Raw genomic sequence first — 24,919 nt, 5'->3', positions numbered from 1 at the left:
TTGATTCCAATCTAAAATATCTAAAATCGAATTGGTAATGAGATTGTTGGAGAAGCCAACAAAAAGCGTTAGAAAATACAAAAAGAAAAATAGTCATCAAAGATAAAGATAATAACGAAAGAGAATTATCGGTGAAAAAAATTGTTGAAAAAAATAAATTTGTCGGCAATGTTTCTACAATTTACTGGATTCAAGTTAGTTTGATTCAAATTCGAATCAGGATAATCTTAACTTAAATTTGACTTATTTAAACTAAAAAATTGAACTTAAATTAAGCTCTTATCCACTCCCAACAAAATGTACCCATATGTAATGCCCAACACATTTAAAATTTAGTCAAGGTAATTCACGATATAAAAATACCTCATGCAATTTATATGCTACACGTTTAAATTTTTATTTTCATAATTCAGGAGATGAGTCATCCTGGGTAATCATGTTGGCAACCAAAGAAATGTAAATAGAAAACTAATTTCATCCATTTCAACGGAAGCGACAGATGTTGCTGTAAAAAATAATTTTTATCCCTTATCCAACCTTGGACTAAATGCACCCCTAGCATAATATTCCAAGACTTTCTGCAGAAATATTTGCTCATTTCCATCTGTACTACCCCATATAAATATATTTTTTGCTTGTTTCGTCAATGGAGTAGGTGAAGCCTGTAGTCTGAAACCTTCTCAATCAGTACTCAAAAGTCTTGATGCTCTCTTAACCCAATAAACAAGCCATTTCTTATTGATTTATAACCTTTCTTTATCTCCTTTGACATTTTCTCATTGATTTTTCATCTTTCTATCTTACACACTACACTTGAAATTTATAGTTCAGTCGTGTCTTTCATTCAGTCCTTTCCTTTGATATGCCATATTTCACGCAAACCAAGTAGAAATTGTCTTGAGTTGAGATGTCAATCATGAAAGGTGTCATTATTTTTACTCTAAACAAGTAAAAAGTATTTGAGGTATCAATCGTCCGACATGTCATATTCTGGCAATCAAAGAAGTGGAAATTGTTAGTCTGATTCCAACCAGTAAATATTATCCAAAGTATTGTGTTTACCATAAGTTTTAAGCAAACTTCTTCACAAAAAAAGTCTTTTAGTGAGAACCTCAGCCTAACCTTGTGAACTATGTATGGTGTCGTCTTCTGGTACCCAAGTAGAAATATTCTGGGTCTACCCAAATGGAAATTATAACCAAAGTATTTTATGTCATGTCTAACACAAGTTTTTTGGTTTTTTGTAAGTATCTTGTGCTTAATTAAGTACTTAAAACACTCATTAAGAAAACTAAAACCTTATAATTGAATCATATGGGAGGTGAATGAGACAAAGATTAACAAACTTTAGGTTTTATATATATGGAAAGTTCAGAGCGTACGTTGAGAAGTAGACAAATGCCCGTGGATGCAAGCAAGGCAAGTCTGATTCTTGCAAAGAGGGAGAGGCAGAGAGAGAGAGAAGGGTTCAGCCTGAGAAGAGAGACAGATCTCTACCCACTTAATTCTCTGTTTTTATTTATTTTTTGCTTAGCCTAAAGAAAAATTTGCAAGTTCGGGGAATTTGCAGTGACAGAACTCAGTGGACTTTATTGTATTTTAAGCCAAAAATAGCCAGAGCTGAATCACTAGAGTAATTAAATGGAAACGCGTGATTAAAGCAGTTTCAGTCTCCTCCTTTAAAAATTACATGAACTTGACAGTGTACTACTCTGATCTTGAATTATCAAAACCACTCATTTTAGACAAAGTGAAAGATGGTTGTTTTCTACCAACGGGAGCTTAAAGAGTTTACATGTACAAGTGGGTTTAAGTTTAAATATTTTTTTAATTATTTAGTTTATTCATCATAAGATTGGTTATCAAATCTGAAATTTGATAGGCTTAATAAGATTAATTTAATTATAAAAAATAATTTAATTTGGGTGAGGATTCTCATTAAACAAAAAAGAAAAAATTTGTATTCACTTTATATATATATATATATATATGACTGCATAATTTGCTGTCCTTGTTCTATAAAGAATCAAAATTTACAGGGATCCCTGATTTGTTTATGATTTTCTGACAAATTTTCCCGGAATCCCACTAATATTTTCTTTATTTATTTCAAGAATTTGAGGTACATACGTAACATTTTACATGTGTATTTAAGTGGGTATACGTCAAATTAGCTGTTTTTCCTGACATAAGTGAAATTCAACTTTAAGATTTACTTCAACTACAATGTTGGAAGCCTAACCGCTCAATGACAAAACACTTGTGTTCATGTTCATTAGCTACAGTTTTGACCAAAACAGCTAAAGTTTACATTCACACTTTAACGATCACTTTTATTATAAAAATTTCATTTTTAAAGTCAATAATGAAACAAGATATCATGATTATTTACATTGTAAACTTTAGTTGTTATGTTTAGCTACAGTTTTTTTACTAGTAAACCTAGAAAGACATACTTTAGGGACGGGCAGTTTGGCTGGAGGTGAAAATATTAACACTTTTTGTTGTGTGGAAGAAAGGACGCCGGATTTGAAGGAGATGGACAGAGAGAGAGTCAGAGTGGTGAAGAAATTGAAGTTTGTGCATTAAGTATAATTTCGCACGAAGCTTTCACTATAATCTAACTTGGAGAAGAAGTAAAACCTGAAACAAGAAATAAAAAAGGAACAAGAAAAAATGAAAATCAACTGCTTCTGCCCATGCGTTAAGGGGAAAAAAAAAAACAGCTTTTAAATTCTTTATAGGTTTGGAGTTACGAATATTAAATCTGTTTTGTTGAAAATCTTCTCTACTCTTTAAGTTTTCACACTGTTGTTTCTCGGGTGGAAAAAAATTCAGCTGTTTCTCTTTCTTTCTCGCATATTATCTATATCATTTTGTATGTCTTTTATAGAAGGACGGGAAAAGCATTTAATTTAGTAAGTTTTAAGTTTAATGGAGTAAAAATTAAAACTTGACAAAAGGATTAAAGAAAAGGGTAAAGGAAAAAAGAAAAAGTTAGCAAGAAAAAACATAGCATGAGCTCAAAAGCCAGATAGTGTGATAATAAAGAGAGAGAAGGAGGGTTTGTTCATAAAGTTAGCTAGGAATTTTGCAAATGTCACAAGATTCTCAGGAGATAAAGACGATTGAGCAGTGGAGATGGTCCGAAATGCAAGGCCTTGAACTTGTTTCCCCCCCTCCTTTAGACCCTTTTAAAACCAACCCATCTCCACCTCCCACAAACACAACACCAACTAAAGAAACACAAGAAGAAGAACAGGGAGAACAAAAAGAACAAGTGGGAGCATCGACTTCTTATCAAGAAAGTGTTGTAGAAGAGAGAGCAAGAGAAATGGATAGCTCTTCTTCTGAGCCAAAGAAAGATGGTGGAAATGGAGAGAAGCCGAGTGATGTGCCAGGAGTTCCGTTCGGAGAGCTCTTTAGATTTGCTGATGGTTTAGATTACGTTTTGATGGGAATTGGGTCACTTGGTGCTTTTGTACATGGCTGTTCTCTGCCTCTCTTTCTTCGGTTCTTTGCCGATCTTGTTAACTCATTTGGTTCTAATGCCAATGACATGGATAAGATGATGCAAGAAGTTTTGAAGGTGGTTTCATAATTCACAATTCACAATTCATTATCAAATTTTTGTATTACATTATCACTAACAATGAGCTTTATACTAAAGTTCTTTGCTTTGTCATTGTTTGTGTTTTCTGCAGTATGCATTTTACTTTCTTGTGGTTGGCGCTGCAATCTGGGCATCTTCATGGGCTGGTCCGTTAAAGCTCTGTTTAAAAATACTAATTGGTTTCGATGTTTGTCTTTGTTCATTAAATTTACAGGATAACTTTGAATTTGGTTGCAGAAATATCATGTTGGATGTGGACTGGAGAGAGACAAACAACCAGGATGAGGATAAAGTACTTGGAAGCAGCTTTGAATCAAGACATTCAGTTTTTCGACACCGAGGTGCGGACCAGCGACGTCGTATTTGCCATTAACACTGATGCTGTGATGGTCCAAGATGCCATAAGCGAGAAGGTGAAACAGAAATCTCTATCTTCTTCAGATTTCTCATAATTTCCTTTCTCGGATGCTCTGTTTCTAATTAGGCCGAATGATGAACTTTTTTTATTTGCAGCTGGGTAATTTCATTCACTATATGGCAACATTCGTGTCTGGATTTGTGGTGGGTTTCACTGCTGTTTGGCAATTAGCTTTGGTTACACTTGCAGTGGTTCCTCTCATAGCTGTCATAGGAGTTATCCACACCACCACTTTGGCGAAGCTCTCTGGCAAGAGTCAAGAAGCCTTATCACAAGCCGGAAATATTGTCGAACAGGTACCTAACTGCAAATTTCAAAGCTTTTTGAGTTTTCCCTGAGTCTCTATTTGATTTCTGGTGAATATTCTGTGTTTTTGCATCTGGGTATGGCTGATTTTAAGCAAAATTGCAGACGGTGGTTCAAATTCGGGTGGTTTTCGCATTTGTTGGTGAATCTAGGGCCTTAGATGCCTACTCATCCGCATTGAAGGTTGCTCAAAGGCTCGGTTACAAGAGCGGATTTGCAAAGGGGATGGGACTGGGCGCAACTTACTTTGTGGTGTTTTGTTCTTATGCGCTTCTTTTGTGGTATGGTGGATATCTTGTCAGGCACCACTTCACCAATGGTGGACTTGCAATAGCCACTATGTTTGCAGTAATGATTGGCGGATTGTAAGTAGTACTAAAGTCTTTCTGTTCAAACATATATTGTATTTCTTCACTCAAGATTTGTTTGCTTATAAGTTCCCCTGATTTGCAGGGCTTTGGGACAATCAGCCCCAAGCATGTCTGCATTTGCAAAGGCAAAAGTTGCAGCTGCAAAAATTTACCGTATAATCGACCATAAACCAGGTATCGATAGAGACGCTGAATCAGGTTTGGAGCTGGACTCAGTTACAGGACTTGTAGAGCTGAAAAATGTCGATTTCACATACCCTTCAAGGCCTGATGTACGGGTACTTAACAAATTTTCCCTTAGTGTACCAGCTGGAAAGACCATTGCTTTAGTTGGCAGCAGTGGCTCTGGTAAAAGTACAGTGGTTTCGTTAATTGAAAGATTCTACGATCCCAGCTCAGGTAAATTATGCGCAACGACTTCCATCAGTTTGTTCAAAATAAGCAAAGTCTGTCATCTGAAATAAATTTTGATAGGATGTTTCTATTAGCTTTACTGGTTTTAATTGTTATAGTTCATGAATGAAATTGTGCAGGGGAAGTGCTCCTAGATGGACATGACATAAAGTCATTGAAGCTGAGATGGTTGAGGCAGCAAATAGGCCTCGTGAGCCAAGAGCCTGCACTTTTTGCTACCACCATTAAAGAGAACATACTATTGGGTAGGCCTGATGCCGACCTTGGCGAGATTGAAGAGGCTGCCAGAGTTGCCAATGCTCATTCATTTATCATCAAATTACCAGAGGGCTTTGACACTCAGGTTAGCTAATAGTTCGCATAAATCATAAAATCATTGCATATTACATCACAAAATTAGATGAATTAAAGGTTAGGACTTCTTGTTTCACGTAATAAATACTGTTCTAATTAGGCACAAAACAGTACTATCAAATGGGTTATTGTCTTTATGGCAGTTGGAAGAGGTGGGGGAGTGGGGTAAAGTTTTGGTGATATTGGAAGGTGAAATCAATAATGGATCTTGACCAATAGGCTCAAGTTTGGTTAGATATTCAATGACATATAATTATTCATTTTTATAATATGAAAGATTGAATGGATAATTTGGTCAACAAACATAACCTAACTTAATTTATTAGTTTTTAAAATAAAGTCAATGTGAGTCCGTCATGCGTGTATGTGTAGGAAGGTAACATGGTTCAGTCAACAGTGCATGTGCAGGCGTGAGACCAAAAACACCAGTGACGGTGGGTTCACCAGTAGAGAGAGAAGGATGAAGATAATAGAAAATGAAGCTCACTAACTGTTAAGGGTCTTATGGGATTTAAATATTTGATGGAAAGAAATGTTCTGGGGTAGTGAGAATGGACCAAGTTCAATTATGAGCTTATAAAAATGAGAAGAAAGTTTGACCAAATTGTAATGAGAAAAGATGACGATTTTGAAGACATTTTGGAAGAATAATTAGTTTGAAAATTATATTCATTCAAGGCTTTAAGTAACAGGGATCAAATTTTATCTTTTGATTTTGAGTTTGGAGTACCAGCACCGACCCTTGTGGTCTAAACTATGCCATGGATGGGAAACGTCATCTGACCATTAATCAGTACAAAAAAAAAAGGATAAGGGTTAGAGAAGGAAGAAGTTTTTAAAGCTATGAAACAAATTCCTATATCATTCACTTAATAATATGTTATTAACTTCAACCTATGATCTATTTTACTAGGAAATCAAATGGATTATTGTAGAACTTGGAGGCTGAAAGCATAAACGTAATTATAACAGAAGTAAAGTGTGAAATGACAGGTAGGGGAGAGGGGACTGCAGCTTTCAGGAGGCCAGAAGCAGCGGATAGCTATAGCTCGGGCAATGCTGAAAAATCCAGCAATCCTGTTACTGGATGAGGCAACAAGTGCGCTGGACTCGGAGTCAGAAAAACTAGTGCAGGAGGCTCTTGACCGGTTCATGATTGGAAGGACTACTCTTGTCATTGCTCATCGGCTTTCTACCATTCGCAAGGCTGACCTTGTAGCCGTGCTGCAGCAAGGGAGTGTCACAGAAATTGGAACACATGATGAATTGATTTCCAAGGGAGAAAATGGTGTTTATGCCAAGCTCATTAGAATGCAGGAGATGGCACATGAAACTGCTCTCAACAATGCCAGAAAGAGTAGTGCCAGGTTAATATCACCATCTGTACATATTTTTATTAAGTTCTTGGTACAACATATTTTTTATTCAGGCTGTTCAAAATGTCTGGTGTGCTGCTAAGTATTGACCTGAAAACTTAATTTATTAATTGTTTCTACATTTGCAGGCCTTCAAGTGCCAGGAATTCAGTTAGCTCACCAATAATTGCCCGAAACTCCTCCTATGGCCGGTCACCATACTCTCGCAGGCTATCTGACTTCTCTACTTCTGATTTTAGTCTATCCCTTGATGCCACACATCCCAGTTACCGGCTTGAAAAACTAGCCTTCAAGGAGCAAGCCAGTTCTTTTTGGCGTCTTGCAAAAATGAATTCTCCTGAATGGGTTTATGCTTTAGTTGGTTCTATAGGCTCTGTTGTCTGTGGCTCCCTAAGCGCCTTCTTTGCATATGTTCTAAGTGCTGTCCTTAGCGTCTACTATAATCCAGATCATGCGTACATGATCAGACAAATTGAAAAGTATTGCTACCTGTTAATTGGCCTTTCATCAGCTGCACTTCTGTTCAACACACTCCAGCATTCCTTCTGGGACATTGTGGGAGAAAACCTAACAAAACGTGTGAGGGAAAAAATGCTAACAGCAGTGCTGAAAAATGAAATGGCATGGTTTGATCAAGAGGAAAATGAGAGTGCTAGGATTGCCGCAAGGCTGGCCCTCGATGCCAACAATGTTAGATCAGCCATTGGAGATAGGATTTCAGTGATTGTGCAGAACACGGCACTTATGCTAGTTGCATGCACTGCAGGTTTTGTTTTGCAATGGCGCCTTGCACTCGTACTCATTGCTGTCTTCCCTGTTGTTGTTGCAGCAACTGTTTTGCAGGTTTGTATTTACATTATCAGTTCCTCATTCTTCTATGGTAACAAGTTTTGACTGCTGACAATATATAGTAGAATCATCAAATGATTATTGGGATTGATGATTTTATCGATAATCCAAAAATCAGTATTTTTCACTATATCTAACGTAGAAGTTTCAAACTGCATTCTTAAAGTCTTTGTTTTGATTTTCGACAGAAAATGTTCATGCAAGGATTCTCAGGAGACCTGGAAGCTGCTCATGCCAAGTCAACTCAACTAGCAGCAGAAGCAATCGCCAATGTAAGGACTGTTGCTGCCTTCAATTCAGAGTCGAAGATTGTTGGCCTGTTCTGCTCCAACCTTGAAATTCCATTAAGACGATGCTTTTGGAAAGGACAGATTGCTGGAAGTGGATTTGGGGTTGCTCAATTTTCTCTTTATGCTTCCTATGCTGTTGGCCTCTGGTATGCTTCATGGCTTGTGAAGCATGGGATCTCTGATTTCTCCAAGACAATCCGAGTCTTCATGGTCCTCATGGTCTCCGCCAATGGTGCTGCTGAAACACTGACCCTGGCTCCTGACTTCATCAAAGGCGGGCGAGCAATGCGGTCAGTCTTTGAACTTCTTGACCGCAAAACAGAAATTGAGCCTGATGATCCGGATGCTACTGTAGTATCAGACCGTCTTCGTGGAGAAGTTGAATTAAAGCATGTGGACTTTTCTTACCCATCTCGCCCTGATGTTCCAATCTTCCGTGATCTTTCTCTTCGTGCTCGAGCGGGCAGAACTCTTGCTCTCGTAGGTCCTAGTGGATGCGGGAAAAGTTCAGTCATTGCACTTATACAGCGATTCTACGAAACCTCATCTGGACGGGTTGTGATTGATGGGAAGGACATTAGAAAATACAATCTCAAGTCCCTGCGAAAGCATATGGCAATTGTTCCTCAGGAACCATGCCTCTTTGCTACTACTATTTATGAGAACATTGCTTATGGACACGAGTCAGCAAGAGAGTCTGAGATCATTGAAGCAGCTACAGCGGCCAATGCTCACAAGTTCATATCGGGATTGCCAGATGGCTACAAGACATTCGTTGGAGAGAGAGGAGTTCAACTTTCTGGGGGACAAAAACAAAGAATTGCAATAGCTAGGGCTCTTCTTAGGAAGGCAGAGCTTATGTTGCTAGATGAGGCAACAAGTGCACTTGATGCTGAATCTGAGCGGTCAGTTCAAGAGACTCTAGACCGTGCCTGTGCAGGAAAGACTACAATTGTTGTTGCTCATCGATTATCAACTATCCGGAATGCCCATGTCATTGCAGTCATTGATGATGGGAAAGTTGCAGAACAAGGTTCCCATTCACATCTGTTAAAAAATTATCCTGACGGGTGTTATGCCCGCATGATACAGTTACAGAGGTTCACACATAGCCAAGTTATTGGAATGGCATCAGGTTCAAGTTCCTCAGCAAGACCCAAAGAGGATGAGGAGAGAGAAGCCTACTAAGCTCATAATAATACCTAGTGAAAAAAGAGTATTTCCCTTATACCCCTTAATGATTTTTTGGGTTTTGATTTTCCTTTTAATGTTTTGGTATAGTATAGTATGTGTATTACCTAATTTGATATTTTGTCTCTATGAATATTTCTAAGGAAATGATAATGACCAACACTTCCTTCTCATCCCCAAAGGTTATGACACATCCATCAAAATGAATTCACAAAGGCAGCCTTTATGTATTTTCCTTGGAGCCTTTGCTTTCAAGCAAGCATAGTATGTTAAAAAGGCAGACATTGCTGAAAATAATTGTGACAATTCCTAATTCAGTTCACTTTGCTAAGAAATGGTTTGGCGCGGGTTAATAATCTCTAAAACACCATTTCCTTACAAGCTTATTTTTTGGTATTACAATAAGATCATCTACTAAATAAATCTTGTATGTAAGGTCTCTGATCTAATAATTTAATTTATTGTTAAAATATTATTTACTTTAGATATATAATTTATCATGGTTTTACAAAACCAACATCTTTTCTGTATTTTGTTAATATAAGATTTACTTAAATGAGTCATATTAGAAGTAAACCCTAATGGGATTTTCTGCCATGGGCAACCCAAGGCTTTTAAGTCTGACTAGTAGGGCATCTCTCAACCCACTGTGGACCTTGATTCCAAAGGTGTGACTTGAGACACTAAGGAATGGCTTTATTATAATAATTGAGAAAGAATGGTGTCAAAGTATTGCCTATACATGCTGTAAAGTTTGACTAGTACTACTCACTGTAACCAAACTTTGATTGTCTAGCAAATGGTGAAAGGAATCCTAGAGACGGTTGGCTATAATGACAAATAGGTTTAAAATAAAAAGAGAGTTAGAATTCAATCACTTTCCCCACACAGATGACATAGTAAAGGACCAAATGGGTGTAGATGTAGACTTAAAACGAAAAACATATAGAACAAATAAACATCACAATGCAAACTTTAAGATATGGGAAATTTTGATATTATTTGATCATGATCTCAACTGGCTGTATGTATGTATTTATGAAACCTCTTGTGGGGAACAAAATTATTGAAATCAAGGTCACATGGTGGTGGCACATATGCACACCTCTAAAGAGAGAGATAACAACATAGCAAAGAAAACAGAAAGAGGAAGAATCAGGACAAGTAACCTAAAAAGAGGTAGTGGGAAATAATGCAGATCCAATTAGAAATTAGTTAGTGGACAAGCATGAGGGGAGAGAGAAGGAAACTGGGTTGAAAAAGACAGGATGATAATGGTGTTTAAAAGTGAAAGGGCTCTTTGATTGTCAAAGATTTCTAAGGATTTGAGTACCCAAATAAGAGATTTTTTCATCTATTTGGTATCATTGGTTTATTTGTTAAATATGATTGATTACAAAAGCAAAATGACCCAATTGAGTTGAGATATTTTTTTATCTTCTTATCTTGTTTGCAAGTGTTTTAGAGCTTTTCTTCAATAGATATTGAGAGATAAACACTACATAATAGGGGTATATATAATTCGATTTAAACCATAAAATCAGAATCGCTTAAAAATTACACTCTAATTTAGTTTGTAAAATAACTGAATTTGAATAAATAAATTTTTTTAAAATAGTTTAAACATATATATATTACATTCTGAAAAATTATAATTCAATTAATTTTATTAAATAATATATATATATAGAAATACAAGTTCAAACTGTAATCTAAATTAGAGCAAACTATATATTTTCAACTTATTTTAGTTTGGTTCAAAAAAATTTCAAACTTTTTTTCTCAATTTAATTTAAAAAAACTCTTAAATAACGTTAAATCAGATCGTGTACACCCTTACTGCACAATGCTAAGTAATAACATATTAACTCAAGCCCCCCGTCTGGATATTAAAAGGACAGGACTAAAATACAATAAGATTGAAAGGAATACCAGAAAAAATTGTCTAAAGGGTTTCAAATTCGAGGGACCAATAAATCGGTTTGATGAAGATTACAGGCCAACAATAAATTGTTGTTTTCGAAAAGTAAAATCAAACGCAGCTGGCATTCCCAGCCTTTTATTCTTTGTAAAACAAAAGGCAAATGAAATGAAGAAACCCGGCAGAGCTGTGCCTACCGAACACCACAAAGCCTAGAGAAAAGCACTGTAATTTTCCTCATCACCCAAAAAGTTAAATGTTTTTAAATTTTACTTTTGATAAAAAGCGACAAGACTTTCTTCTCCCATGCGAAAGAGACTGTTAATCAATTTTCTTTCAAACTCTAGCACGGTTACCGACTTTCAAAAAAGACAGGAAAAAATGTTGAGACAAAAGTGGTAACAGGCACAAAAGCATCGTCTTTTGTGTCCAAATTCACACACCATTTGACTAACACCTAATGATGCGTATGCCACACCAAATGCCTTATAATCTACATTATAACACATCCTTCAGTTTTCAGGTTTCTTTCCTAACATCATTCCACAACTTAACGACTGAAACTTATTTTAGTTCTTGCCACTGGGGAAAGAAGGAATCCATGCAATTAGTTCTTTTCTTCAGAATTGTCCATATCAGAAAGACATGCCTCAAAGCAAACCTCGGGGCAGTAACCTTCAGTTTCAATCCCATGTAGAAAGTCGGGCTCTATCAAAACCGGCCTAGAGCAGGTATTTGTTCCTTGAAAACCCTCATGTTGATATTAGCAGATAAAAAAAGAGTTTCTGACTTGAATAAAATGCTTCATGTTACAATCATTAAAAACAACCCAAGGACCATTAGATGCATCACATAGCAGATTTGGAAATCAACGGAATGCTCTCTAAATTGATTATAAGAACAAACCACTTTAATACAAATGTCCGTACCCAAGTGCACAAACAGTTTCAAAAGACCAAAAACAGTTAAATGATAAACATTGCCTTCATTTTCTCCAGATACAAAATATAATCAGTTGCAAATTCACTAAGGAGGCGTTTGGTTTGAATAATGTTTTATTACTAAAATAAAAAGATTACCTTTAAGATAGATTACTTATAAGATTACTGGGTATAAATGATTACTATGTTTGATAAAATTTGATAGGTATAAATAATTATTGTGTTTGGTTAAAGGTAATAAAAGATTACTAGTAAATTATTTTACTTAAATACCCTTGAATATAATTATTTTTAAATATTTTTTATATTATTTGTCATATTAATTAAAAATAAATTTATTTTTATCTCAAAAAATTAATAAATAATAATATAATTATAATAAACTCAAGATTACCTCAGTAATCTTTAAATACCTAAGGTGAAAGTGGTAATCAGATTACCATCTATATTACCTGTCACGTTAACATTGGTAATAGAAGATTACTGTAATATTTTATTACTGACAAACCAAACAAGAGAATAAAAGATAGATTACCAAGGTAATAATAAATTCCCCCAACCAAACGCACCCTAAGTGAAAAGTAAATATCCAACATGAAAAATTAATGTGATTCATGTCGGATGCCTGATTTGAAAACTGCATATAATGAAGCACCATGCTCAATGAAAATATCATAAAGGAAGCAGGCAAGAAGAAAAGATAATCCAATTAGGGAATCATGTTCCAGAAAAGAGATCCAAAATAACAGGACAGCAGAATGAATTCAAAACAGAATGATAAGCACAGAGTTACAACTCAGTAGACGATCGAAATAATTGAATTCAAGTGTGAGCACTCAGTATTAAACTGCTTAATCAATCTTAAGACATCACATCACAAACACTGCAATATAAACTTAGTTTACTGTAACATTAAACTATACTTTATCAGCAATGCTAGCAACTATCCCGGTAGAAAAGAACAACTGTCATACTAAAACAACATTTTTACAAAAAGAGAGAGTATATCTTTCAATACTAGAAGGACCAACTTAACTCACTTATAATCTTACCATACATAAAAGAATCATAAAAAAAGAAAGCTCACATAGACATGAGCTTTGGACCATTATCTGGCATCCCCATCCCAGCAGCTAAGTCAGCATCAAGTTGAGTATGTGGTTTAGTCCCCATCATTTCTTTAACACTGCATAAGTAATATTTATGTCAAATGATATATCCTCTTTGATTATTGAAGATATTTAAAGTGCAAGAAAATGTTTCATCCACTAGTATCTGAAGATGGGAGGCTGAAACCCAGATTTGGGGTATCACTCCAGACTTCCTCCAACAAAATGCAGACAATTTTCTTCTTGAAATATATGAATATAAATATCACTAAGATAAATTGTTTAAGTAATAAAAGTATTGGCATACAACAGGTCGGAGGAACATTACAAAATTCATGAGCAAAATCAAGCACTCCACTCAATTACCAAAAAAGAACTGAAAAAAAAAAAGCACTCCAATCAGACATATTAGTACAATGATGATCCTTAAACTCTTATAACTACAACAGGATATTCTCAAATTTCCTTCTATGCTTAATTGCCCTGGGCCCGTCGGGCAGGGTGGGGGGTGTGGTGGTGTTTGCTACACAAATTGCTTATGTCAAAGAAAGTTTAAAAATATCTTGGTGATTGAAGGAAATCTCAGTTGACTAAAAGCCACTTTTCTTCAGCATATTGTAATATTTGCCCTATTAGAAACAAATAAAATATAATGTTTCAAGACAATAGAAGGTTTTAATAAAATTTGAAAGTGTTTATGACAAAAGAAAGGAAATAAAGTTTATTTTAAATAAGATTTGTACTAAACTTCATAGTTCAATGGAAAAGAAACAATGAATAATACCTTTCCTTATAAAACAGGCTCTATATATTTTCCTTGGAAGATTTGAGTATAAAAGTAATACCTTTAACTAGAATGCACAATTATCTATTCTCTGTACAAATTTTGTTCAAAACAATAATCCATTGATTGTGCATCCATCTTTAGACTCAACAATGATAAATCATTAAATCCAAAAAATTTCACAAGGATCAATTGTACAATTCAATAGTAAGATAAATGAACTTATAGAAAGAACAAACTACCAAAGACAATCACCTCAATGAAAAGTCCAATCCTCTTTTGACTCATGTTTCTTTTCCCCACTCAAACTCTTATTCCCAGGAAAGAACATGAACAGACAATCAAAGGGTTAAAAGGAATAAAACTTAGGTTTGGGAAAAGAAAATCATATACTTGTACTTCTACCTCAAAGGAAAACTAATTAACCTCATTGTATAAGGACTTATATTATTCTGTGTTTCTTACTTCCATTCAAATTCCAAAAGTAGAGCAATTCTTTCTTATAAAATCATTTCTTACTTACTGCTTTTTCAAAAAAGATCTTCTAGTTTCATTAAAATCCAAAAGTATGCAACAATCTAGGCTACTAAGTTTTATCTTTGCAGTAGATATAATTCCATTTTGCAACCTAATTGCTGAATTTAAGGAAAATCTTCTACATTCTTTTGAGATTAAAAAGTTTGATGAGGTTCACATATATTTAATATTCTCTGATCATGGCAAATTTTCAAATAAGTGAACACCTAAATGAGAAATTATAAAATACAAGAGATTAAGGCTTGCTAACTGTTTCTTGTGACGTTTGGTCTTAAAATGTTCATCCCTCGTCGCCATGTCTGCAAAGTATCGACTGTGAACAAGAAGCCAAAATGCCTTAGGCAAAAATATGCATATATTAAAAAGCGTAATAAACCACAACCCATGTCAAAACATAGCATCAAAACAATTATAAGTAAATGTCAATTAAAATACAGGATTAGATTCTAAACAACACAAAATTTCAACCAAGAATAGGACACAAACTGTGTCATCTAAATAGATCTTTGGTTAACAATGTTGGATGTTAATTTATGAATTCAATCGAATTAAGTAGATGGATGATTAAAAAAGAGTATCTCATCTTTGTTCCAAAAACTACAATACTATAATTAAAATACTGAAACTAGTTGTACCAAGCTGGGTTATAGTTCAGCATAAATTATGTAATATTCCGTTATCAATCAAAAAGAAACTAAACTACAGTTAATTTTTTCCTTCACTTTCTCAGTAACCTAACAAAGCTTCGATAAAACAACGCTAATCAAAATTAAAAAGAAAAAGAAACACACTCGCAGTGTAAACAATAATATTGGCCCATCCCAGGCAAATCCTCGTCAAAAGGCAAGGGGTTCCTCTCGGAATCAGGCTTTTGAAGCTCTTCATAAACGGCGTCGTCGCGTGAACACAAAATTTTCAGTCAAGAAAACACAAACACAATTGAAAATCCTTGAATGTAATAAGAATAAAAACATTTAAATGAAAGAAAATAAATAATTAAATAAAAAGGATATCTTTGCGAAGGAATTTGGTGAGGCGAGCTGTCTTGTGAGAGTATCTTCTCTTCTTCACCTTCCTGTTGTGCGGGCACTTACCCATTCTGTAATGGAATTTAGCTTTTTTTTTTTTTTTTTTTTTTTTTCAGCTTCTGTTTTGTCAAAGCTGGGGTTTTTAGTTTTAGTTGCCAAACCCTAGTTGATTGATCGAGTAAAAGGAAAGACGGAGGCAAATGGTTCAACATATTTATTTTAGAGAAAACGCCGTCGTCTCAATTTTTTGGGTTTAAACGGTGACGTATTCGTGAATGTGTTGGCCGATTATGCTCATTGCCACAAGGTCTCCCTAAACACTCAAATTAATTTTTTAAGGAAATAGGAATATTAAATTTTCTATCTAAAAATTATACAAATATTAATTTCTATCTAATATAAAAATAATATTTAAATAGAGCATATTCTTGGGAACACATGGCTGTAATTAGACATTTAAATATTTCTAAATATAAAATATTTACACACTCACATTGTGATATTTTAAAAATCAATTTTTATCATCAATTTGAAAATATATTTTCATGATAATTTTTTGTTTAATTAGGTATTAATATGTTGGAATCATGAAAATATTTTAAACAAATATTAATTTTCTCGGGTTTAAAAGAAATTTTTTATTTTTATTTTTTTCATAGATAACCACTTATTTTTAATTCTTGAAATTCTAGTCTGGACATCTATTTCTAAATGTACTTATTTAATAATAATTTTATTAAAAATTAGAATTTTTTCACTTTTTACTTGGCTTGTTTAATTTAACTTCATAATATATACATTTTCTATATTAATTCAACTATTATGATATGAATAATACTACATTTATAAAATGTGTACAATGAAATGAAATATTATCATATTTTTTAATTTCTAAACTTTATGACTCTAACATATATTGTATATATATTAATGAATCTTAATTACATAATGGAAATATATAAATATTTTTTTTTTTCAAATAACATTAAGGCGAAACGATATTTTCTAACTTGAATTTTGATAAAATGACGATTTTTTATTTTTTAAGTTTGAAATTTTTTTTCATTTACCCATCAAAGTTGTCATTTATAAATTAGTTTTAACAATCAAATTATACAATACATAGTAAAGTCAATATAAGTACAAACAATTAATATTTTCTCTCTAATTATTATAATTTTTTCCTCCCGTTTTTCTTTTTTATTAAGCTACTCGAGTTAAGCTTAAGTTTCATGTTAATTGATTTATAAGCATACAATTCATTTTGGACAAAATTTCAAATCTTGCATAAATACTATTTTTCTTTTTTACTTTAATTATAGAGATATTTGATAAACACACGAGTTATAAAATTTTGAATGAAACATTTAAAAATTTTAGGAGTTAAAATAAATCTTTGAACTCGAATAAATTATTTTTATCTTGAGCTCAAGCATAGATTTCATCGGCTCAATGAATTCAACCTCTACATATGCATTTGAGTCGAAATTGACTAACACTTTTTTTTGACTCAACATGCACCCTTAATGTAACAAAGTTTGGTAAAAGCACTGAATAAAGGCTATGTCAGTTTGAAATTTTTAGTTCGGTCAATCTACCGACCATTTTTACATTTACTAATTATAAAAAGGTAAAATATTTTGCAAAAGAAAAAGTGTCTAAAGATGAAAATATTAAAGTAATTTTCAAAAAATAGAAAGTGTTTTCCAGCCCAACTAGCGTAAACCCTTTTAAGTTTGCTGCACAATTTCTGCAACGGTTCATAGCTGATTGCTTCTCCTACCGCTCTTGGACTGAAATTCATGAAGTTGTTTCCTTTGATGTAAAGAATCCTCTATATGGCCTTTACAATGGAGTCTAAATATGATTTATAATTGTTGTACTCTTTTTTAACTGTATTATTTTAAAAACTTTGATAAGTTCTCAAGAGAGATCGATAGTAAATTGATTTAATAATTAAAGTGAAAATTAAGTCAATTTGTAGTTTTCGCTTGTTATTTTAGTTTATTAGATAAAATGAACTTAAATTGTTTTTGAGGCTCGTATGTAGACACATTGTTTTTTTTTTTTGGTTTAATATATCTTTACTTACCCAAAAAAAAATTTTCTGCAACTCATCAAGCATCTTTGCAACTCTACAAATGAAAAATAGCCCCACAATACAATCTCTCTCTGTATATATAGGCGTTTGTATACGTATATATATAGCTTTAGAAGTAATCATAAGAGGGATTATAAGGATAGAAATCTCAGTTGATATTCAGATAAAATACAGGGAAAGTAGAAGGGTATATAAGAAGACTGATATATTTCATTTTGCTCAATAAACTAAAAGGACAAATTCAAGCAACAACTTGCATAATATTAATTACAGAGAAACAAGACGATCAGGGACAAAATTACAAGCACATAAATGTTCTTACCTTGATTAGAAAAGCTGCATGCATGCTATGTTCATAAAAAAAACCAAGATGGCATTTGTCTGCTGCGCCTGCACCGGCACCTCTCTAAACCCATCTAGGATTAACTCAATTCTGAAACATGGAAATGGAGTGGAGAGGTGCAGGTGCAAATGCAGATAAGTGCAATTAGCATGGCTGAGGCTGAGGCCGAGGCACAATTACGTCCTAAGTTTCATAACTTAGATATATGGAAAGTAGAAGGGGAAGAGAAAGAAACAACAAACAAAATATAGCGTGAGAATGAGTGTTTTGTTGTTGAGTAAGCTAAGGTTACATGTGGAAATCAAGAGGATGGCCAATTAGAGAACAAGCAAAGATTTTCGAGTATTGGTTCCTCAAATTTCTGATATCAACTCATGGGTCAGTTTATCATGTGGTTGGTTTTGTTTGGTTGGTTGAGTAATTCGACATATCTACAAACAAATTATATAAACTTATTCATATAATCTATTATAATAATATCTGATAAGATGATTTTGACAAAAATAAATAAATAAATAATCATACCATTCTCTCATAAACTATTACCTTAATTTAAACAAATTATTTTATACCATTTGATTGTACATATAATTTTTTTCTTTTACAAAACCAACCATCTCCAAATTGATCACATTTTTTGTGCAATGATTGAATCGAAAATAATGCTTTCTTACCACTGTCTCCCTCCCAAGTTTAACTTTGATTCTGGCCCCAAAAGCAATTTCACGACTCTCCAAATGATGCTCAAATTGTTTAGCCAAAACTGATGTATTACAGCTTCGGCTGATGGCCTATAGAACATGACAACGCCTAGAAATCATCATGCTCAGCTCAATACTTGTGGCAGTTCATGTTAAGTTAATTCTGATCATGAAAGTCGTTTAAAGAACAGAAATAGATGAGACAATGAAAAGTAAATGATCCAACAAACATCGGAATCATTTGTGTATGACCATCCCTTGCCAGAGAGAGAGAAAGAAGCAATTACCAGAAATTTTCAATCCGAAAACTGAAGTAAAACTAATCTGCTAGTTCTTTAATCTACAGCCAAAAGTTGACAAATGGTGAATATTCTTGACAATTATAAGGATGGTATAGCAAAGTAATGAAATAGATGTAAAGTACTGCAGATGTCAAACTGTGAAAATTAATTCTATGATTCTGTATGCAGCTGGAAACTCCTCTACCGTTCAGTACAAATAAATTCGTTTCTCCTACAATGGAAATGAAATGGCAATAAAAAATATGCTAGAACAATTACAATGGCTATGGATATTTAAAGCACAGAATTTGCCAGAGCCAAAACCCCTAGGATGTCCAAAAACAGTGAGAATGATCTGCTAGTTACCTAATATTTCCTCCCATTGGGGGCAAAATCTAATGACGTGCAGATAGCCATAACTGGGCTACCAGCTCCCTGGCAAATTACTTTACACAATATACATGTATGCAGAGAGAATTGCCTGCGGTAAGATGATCAAGTGCTGTAAGTTGCTGATCAATGCTCATGCTTCACGCGTGCTTTTAATATACCAGGGATCGGTGGTGAGGTTGGAGGCCTACTTGAGATGTTAGATGGTGAAGGAAGGAGTTGTGACTGGTACATACCTGCCATGCTAGATCCTTCACCACCATCTACAGGGAAACTAACTGCCATATTATCGCTTTGTGGTCTCTCACAAAACTTCATTGCCTTAAGAACATAATTGTCATCATGAAGCTCAAAAGGGGTGCTGCAAATAGAATAATGAAAATTTAAGGATGAATAAAAAAATAATTTGAGAATAGAAAAAAAATGATTAAGTTGTCAAACAAGGGGTTATGGCAATGTGAACAAGAGGCCTTGACCACCACAACTCTCCAACCCTTCCTTTTGCAGCATTTCTTTTCAGCTTTTAACCACGTGCTACGACATTGCACTCTTCACTACATTAACTTTAAATGAGAATCACTCAACACCACTCTTTAAAAGCAGAAGAATGAAACTCTTACCTATTAAAGTCAAAATGCACCAGCTGCATATCTTCTGATATTTCCACTTCAACAGTTGCATGAGGGCGTGTCTATGGTTTCCACATGTCAACAGAGAAAAGGAAAAATGAGAGATAAATGCAACTTAACATCTGAGAGATAGCTAAGATCATGATTGTAATAGTCATAATATATAGCATATAAATGTACAAATGAGCCAAAAATTCTAGTTATATGCAATAAACATCAATAAAGTGATATTTTATCCCTCATTTCATTTTAAATTGACTCATCTAAAATTTATCTAAGTATGCTCTATAACAGGGACATGAACTGAGACATAGTCTCCATGGAAAAGAAGGTAAGGAAAAAAGAACTGAATTAGGAAGATGGATGTGCATATATACAAACTGATGTCTTTGCAGAACAGTAATTAACTGGCACTAGATTGAATATAAGTTTTGGGACAACCATAATCCTTAGTTTATCACATGCTAAAAATCAATTCACAAATATGTTTTTCTCTGTCTTTATTAATAAAATAATGTGAAACAAATGATGCTTCCCCAGTTCAGCTTATAGCAATCCTTATTTCAGCTTAAACTACAAGAGACATAAATCTACACCGACTACGCATTCATCTCAGCTTTCCTATCCCAATTCCAGCTATGAACGTTGCTCTGGGTAACAACGCAAACTCTTGTGCAAATATATTATTTGTTATGCAAGTCACAGCTTCAAAAAGTTAGGCCAAAGTTGACAATAACTATATGATTGAGGGCAAATTGCAAATCAGCTAATCCACAAGTGTATACAACAAAATCAATTCAAATTATTAAGTAGTTGAACTTAAATTTTCTTTATCATAGAAAAAGAATTATATTTTGAATGCTCAACTATCTTTTCTACATCAAAAAAATCTCATTCCCCACTAAGAAAGAAAAATACATGGTATGCAATAACATCTGATATTAAAAAATTCCAAGATCCACAAATTTTACATCCTTATGCTTTTGGTCTAACAAAGCTATACTAGGTGGAATCAAAATCTTAATTCATTTGAATTATAGAACTCTGGGGTATAACTACTGGAGTAGAACTCAAAATTACATAATTAAGCATTTTGCTACACTACATAATTGTACACTACAAGAAGAAGAAAACCAAAAGTAACAGAATGAATGTACAGGTCAAACATCAGTACATCATGTTATTCTCCCTGATGAGGGACAAAGATGTGTAGATACAACCTATTTATTCTACTAATACAACTGAACCAACAAAAGCAAGAAAGAAAGATATATTAAAATGAAGAAATTGATCATCTTGAATACCATCCAGGAAAATTTCAGCGAGAAACAGTAGTATAAAAAGAGAAGAGAATTGCACAAACAGACCAAAAACTATTAGATAAGAAAAAGTGCAAAGCATCAAGGAAAGAAAATATATTTAAAACAAAACTTTGGTTCAATAAACATAGTGAGCAGTTACAGCAGTAATCAGGAAGGAGTAGTTAAAAAGCTAATAGCACTTTCATGAAAAACAACAGAACTTTCATAAAACAGAGGATGTAATCCAAACTTGTAATACATCTGACAAACAAGATTGAAATCTATCAAATGACTATACTCAGGTTCAGACTCACTTCTTTAGTATCTCTTCAATACATCTCACATCATGAGTCAAATACTATTCAAATTCAGCATTCAGGCTAAGCAACTGTAGACTGAAGACCAGCTAAATTATACTAATAAGTTGCATACAAATTACTTTAAAAATTCTGGAAACTCATTCATGGCTAAACTTCAGTAACTGTATTTCTGACAATTCACTAATGAATGGAACCATGAGACAAGAAACATTAAGCAAACCTACCTGCACCAGAATAAAAGGTAAAGCCACACCACCGCTGGGAGCATCACCAGAACTGTATAACTGCTCATTTCGTTGTATAAGGTTTTGAAGTCCTACAAACTTTGATGAAGAAGGCAGATAAGTCAGACCACAGAACCCAAAATTAAATAACAGAAAATTAAAACAGAAGTCCTCAATCTAACTGCATTCAGCGAACAAGCTCATGCCAGGATTAAAATATAGTAACAGAGAGAGGAACTAAATAGCAGCTCTTACTTGCTCCTCTAGTTCCTGGAGATAAGCAGCTTTCTTTTCAATTCTATTTCTTAATACAAGACGCTCAGTCTGCATATAATACATGCTGGAATTGATAAGTTCATATCTTATTCAGAATATGCTACTCAATTTTTTATTAAAAATACAAGACATACAAAATAACTACATTCACACCTTTAATTCTTCGATATCATTCAGGCTCATACGAGGGAGACCCTTCCACTGTATTTCCTTTTTATCCTTTGATATAATATCCATTGCCATGAGTACATTTAGAGCATCATATACCCTTCGTCGAATGTTTTTCTCATCATATTGTTGCTGTTAAGAAAGATATATTACAACATAAGAACACTCACACGGTTAATGCCAATAAACACAAGAAAATGGCATTAATATCTTTCAGCTTGGTTGAAGAATATAAACCTGATCTGGGATGCTGAACTATTGCTAGGATCAGCAAATTCAGCTACAAGTTCATCTGCAACCTGAAAGCACTTTCAACTCTCAGGTATAGGCACGTATTATACAATATAAGGGGTCTCAAGTAATTAGAAAACAAGGAACATAGATCATAAGAAAGATCACAACTCAGAAATACTAACTCAGATATACATATAAAAAATTAATCCCCAAAAACTTAAGAAAATAATAATAATAATTTTAGAGCATAACTTCTTTGAGGTATTGTGTGCAGAGATAAGAAGTAAAAAGTTCAGATAAAACCTTAGATTTGACTAAGTTACTGGAATTATGCTTAAAATATGGATGACTAAGGTTAGCCTGCATTGATTGCTACGCTAATCACATAAATATTAACTAATAGAGGTACAAACATGATTTGTATCATCATGGAGCTTAATTGATGAAATGTAAATGCTAATTAAGCATAGATGATAGGCATAGTTCTAACCCCTACAAGGCCCACACCACCCTTACCCGCAGAACTAACACACAAAGGAATAGGGGGTCCAAGAACAATGAAAACAAGCAATAAAATTAAAGGCATGAAGAAAGACATGAGAAATTTTCAAAATTATAACTACCCAATATTGTTACTAGGTCATTGACTTTGAAAAGACTACTCCTGTGTTAACAGAGAGTTGCAACTATGACATGAATCGAAGCCTATTTCCTACCATGAGACTCTTTTAAATCAGAACAAAGGAAGAAATGAAAACAATATAAACCAAACCAGGTTCCATAATAATAACAATAATTCAAATGCAGAAGAAGCCCTTGGAAACACCAATCCTTATCCATGGGACTAAGCGATTCAGATTTTCATCATACTTTAATAATATAACAATTAAATACAGGAAAAACCACTCATAGAATGATTGTTAAACGAATCATTACAAACAGTGAATGCATATAAATTAATCAACTTCAAGAAACCACCTGACCTCATTGTATGTGGTTCTTCCCTTGCTTTCTACTTTCTCACACACTGGAAACAACCAAAGGGAGTTAACAAAATCAGCAAGAAAAGTTATAATTACTCATCTCCTCAACAATAAACCCCATCTTAGGAAGAAAAGCATGAAAAAATCCTCTACGAATAAGCTTCTCAAAAACTAGCACAATTTAATGCATATTTTACCTTTAGTTTTCTACACTGCAACCCCAGCGTGTCAGAACAATTTTTTATTTTGAATATAATAAATATAGAAAAAATGAATAGGCAGAAAAGGTTAATCAAGCACCTTTCATGCTAAATTGGCGAAGTCCTCTACCACTCTTATCTCCTCCGACTGCCCGTTGCCCTCGCTTTTTCTTCTTGCTACTATTTTTAAACCAAAAATCAGCTAGAATACATAAAGGAAATTAAAACTAGAGCTTCCGAAAGGAAAAAAGTTCCACATTATAGTGCTGTGATAATGGCGCGGTAACTTCAAAGAATTATAACTGACTTTAATCAAACTTGAAAACAATGCAAGGTCATTCAAAGGGAACTCTCACAATTCACAATTCACAAACACTTTAACAATTTTTGCGAGCAAACTCAAACTATAATAAATAGAAAACTTTGTTCAGAAAATAATTCACAATTTACCTCAACAGTTAACCATTCAATCATAATAAACACCATGTAAAGAAAAAACATCAAACTCAAACTACAGCAAACAATTAGCCTATATCCATACTCATTGCAACAATTCACAACCCAAAATTCCCAATAACCCTCAGACACAAAACCCCAATCAAACCAACAACCCAATTCACCAGTCAGACACTAAAACGCCAATCTCTAACATTTGAAAAAAAATATACTCAATTACTCACCCTACAGCTCCTTGAGAGCCAGCATCATCCCCATGAATGTCAAGATGGTTCAGCCTCAAAAAAGTATTGTCACTCGCCGGCGTGGCCATATTCTGCGACGGCGACCCCACGCTGCCACTTGTGGACACTGATTGGCCGGAGACGGTAGTTCCCCAAGACCGCGTAGCCCCTCCCCCGCCTCTGGAAGCGGCGTTTGCAGGTGGGTTTCGGTCTCCATCGTCTTTGTGAGTAGTATTCCCAGAAACCATAAATACCCAAAAAGGAAAAAATAAAACAAGTAATTAAATAATTAACTAAAGCAAATTGTGGGTAATTGGGGATGGCGGATTATGAACGTAACAGAGGTTTCGTTACTTTGTGAGAGTGTGAGGGTTTTGTGATAGAATGAAGATTGGAGCGAAAGCGAGGAGATGGAATTGGACGAGAAAAAGAGGGAAAATATGGTAAGAGTTGGTTTTATTATTTAATATTTAGTGGGAAATTTTATTTTTAATTTATAATTAGTTTTTTTTTTTTTATTAGATATAATTAAAGATAGATTTAGAAATTGTTAATATTTCTTAACCATATTTCCCAAAATCGGAAT

The 24,919-nt window shown here is 34.0% G+C and overlaps 3 protein-coding genes across 4 annotated transcripts; 1 reads left to right on the top strand and 2 right to left on the bottom strand.

Moving 5' to 3' along the window:
• Positions 1–2,987: 2,987 nt before the first annotated feature.
• On the top strand, positions 2,988–9,355 carry LOC123223951 (ABC transporter B family member 1). The gene is made up of 10 exons (XM_044647449.1): positions 2,988–3,589; positions 3,705–3,759; positions 3,851–4,026; positions 4,127–4,327; positions 4,443–4,702; positions 4,791–5,107; positions 5,242–5,465; positions 6,470–6,843; positions 6,981–7,695; positions 7,890–9,355. The coding sequence occupies exons 1-10, from the start codon at positions 3,098–3,100 to the stop codon at positions 9,177–9,179; spliced, it is 4,104 nt and encodes a 1,367-aa protein (XP_044503384.1). The 5' UTR covers positions 2,988–3,097; the 3' UTR covers positions 9,180–9,355.
• Positions 9,356–12,857: 3,502 nt separating this feature from the next.
• On the bottom strand, positions 12,858–15,692 carry LOC123208631 (zinc finger protein 593). Of its 2 annotated transcripts, XM_044626161.1 has the most exons (4): positions 15,488–15,690; positions 15,266–15,374; positions 14,725–14,787; positions 12,858–13,230 (listed from the first exon to the last, which is right to left on the bottom strand). In XM_044626161.1, exons 1-4 carry the CDS (start codon positions 15,570–15,572, stop codon positions 13,128–13,130), a joined length of 360 nt encoding a protein of 119 aa, XP_044482096.1. In that variant the 5' UTR covers positions 15,573–15,690; the 3' UTR covers positions 12,858–13,127. The 2 variants fall into 2 exon arrangements, with proteins under 2 accessions (XP_044482096.1, XP_044482101.1); XM_044626166.1 differs by lacking the exon at positions 14,725–14,787 and having other exon boundaries at positions 15,488–15,692.
• A 3,385-nt stretch (positions 15,693–19,077) lies between these two features.
• On the bottom strand, positions 19,078–24,913 carry LOC123228047 (transcription factor-like protein DPB). The gene is given in 10 exon segments (XM_044653248.1): positions 19,078–19,679; positions 19,939–20,009; positions 21,793–21,891; positions 22,048–22,116; positions 22,222–22,368; positions 22,474–22,490; positions 22,493–22,535; positions 23,454–23,497; positions 23,754–23,833; positions 24,334–24,913. Coding segments are annotated over 10 exon segments (1,053 nt in total). The 5' UTR covers positions 24,582–24,913; the 3' UTR covers positions 19,078–19,444.
• Between the last annotated feature and the right edge of the window lie 6 nt (positions 24,914–24,919).

The sequence above is a fragment of the Mangifera indica genome, chromosome 1 (genome assembly GCF_011075055.1).
Source record: "Mangifera indica cultivar Alphonso chromosome 1, CATAS_Mindica_2.1, whole genome shotgun sequence".
NCBI classification, from domain to species: Eukaryota; Viridiplantae; Streptophyta; class Magnoliopsida; order Sapindales; family Anacardiaceae; genus Mangifera; species Mangifera indica.
This window is presented reverse-complemented; position numbering and strand designations above follow the sequence as displayed.

Coding starts and splice junctions, on each gene's coding strand:
- LOC123208631 (XM_044626161.1), bottom strand. CDS start 15,572: ATGGGTAAGTGCCCGCACAACAGGAAGGTGAAGAAGAGAAGATACTCT. Junction 15,375..15,487: donor CACCAAATTCCTTCGCAAAG/ATATCCTTTTTA, acceptor TTTTGTGTTCAC/GCGACGACGCCGTTTATGAA. Junction 14,788..15,265: donor TATTATTGTTTACACTGCGA/GTGTGTTTCTTT, acceptor TCTTGTTCACAG/TCGATACTTTGCAGACATGG.
- LOC123223951 (XM_044647449.1), top strand. CDS start 3,098: ATGTCACAAGATTCTCAGGAGATAAAGACGATTGAGCAGTGGAGATGG. Junction 3,590..3,704: donor TGATGCAAGAAGTTTTGAAG/GTGGTTTCATAA, acceptor TGTTTTCTGCAG/TATGCATTTTACTTTCTTGT. Junction 5,108..5,241: donor ATTCTACGATCCCAGCTCAG/GTAAATTATGCG, acceptor GAAATTGTGCAG/GGGAAGTGCTCCTAGATGGA.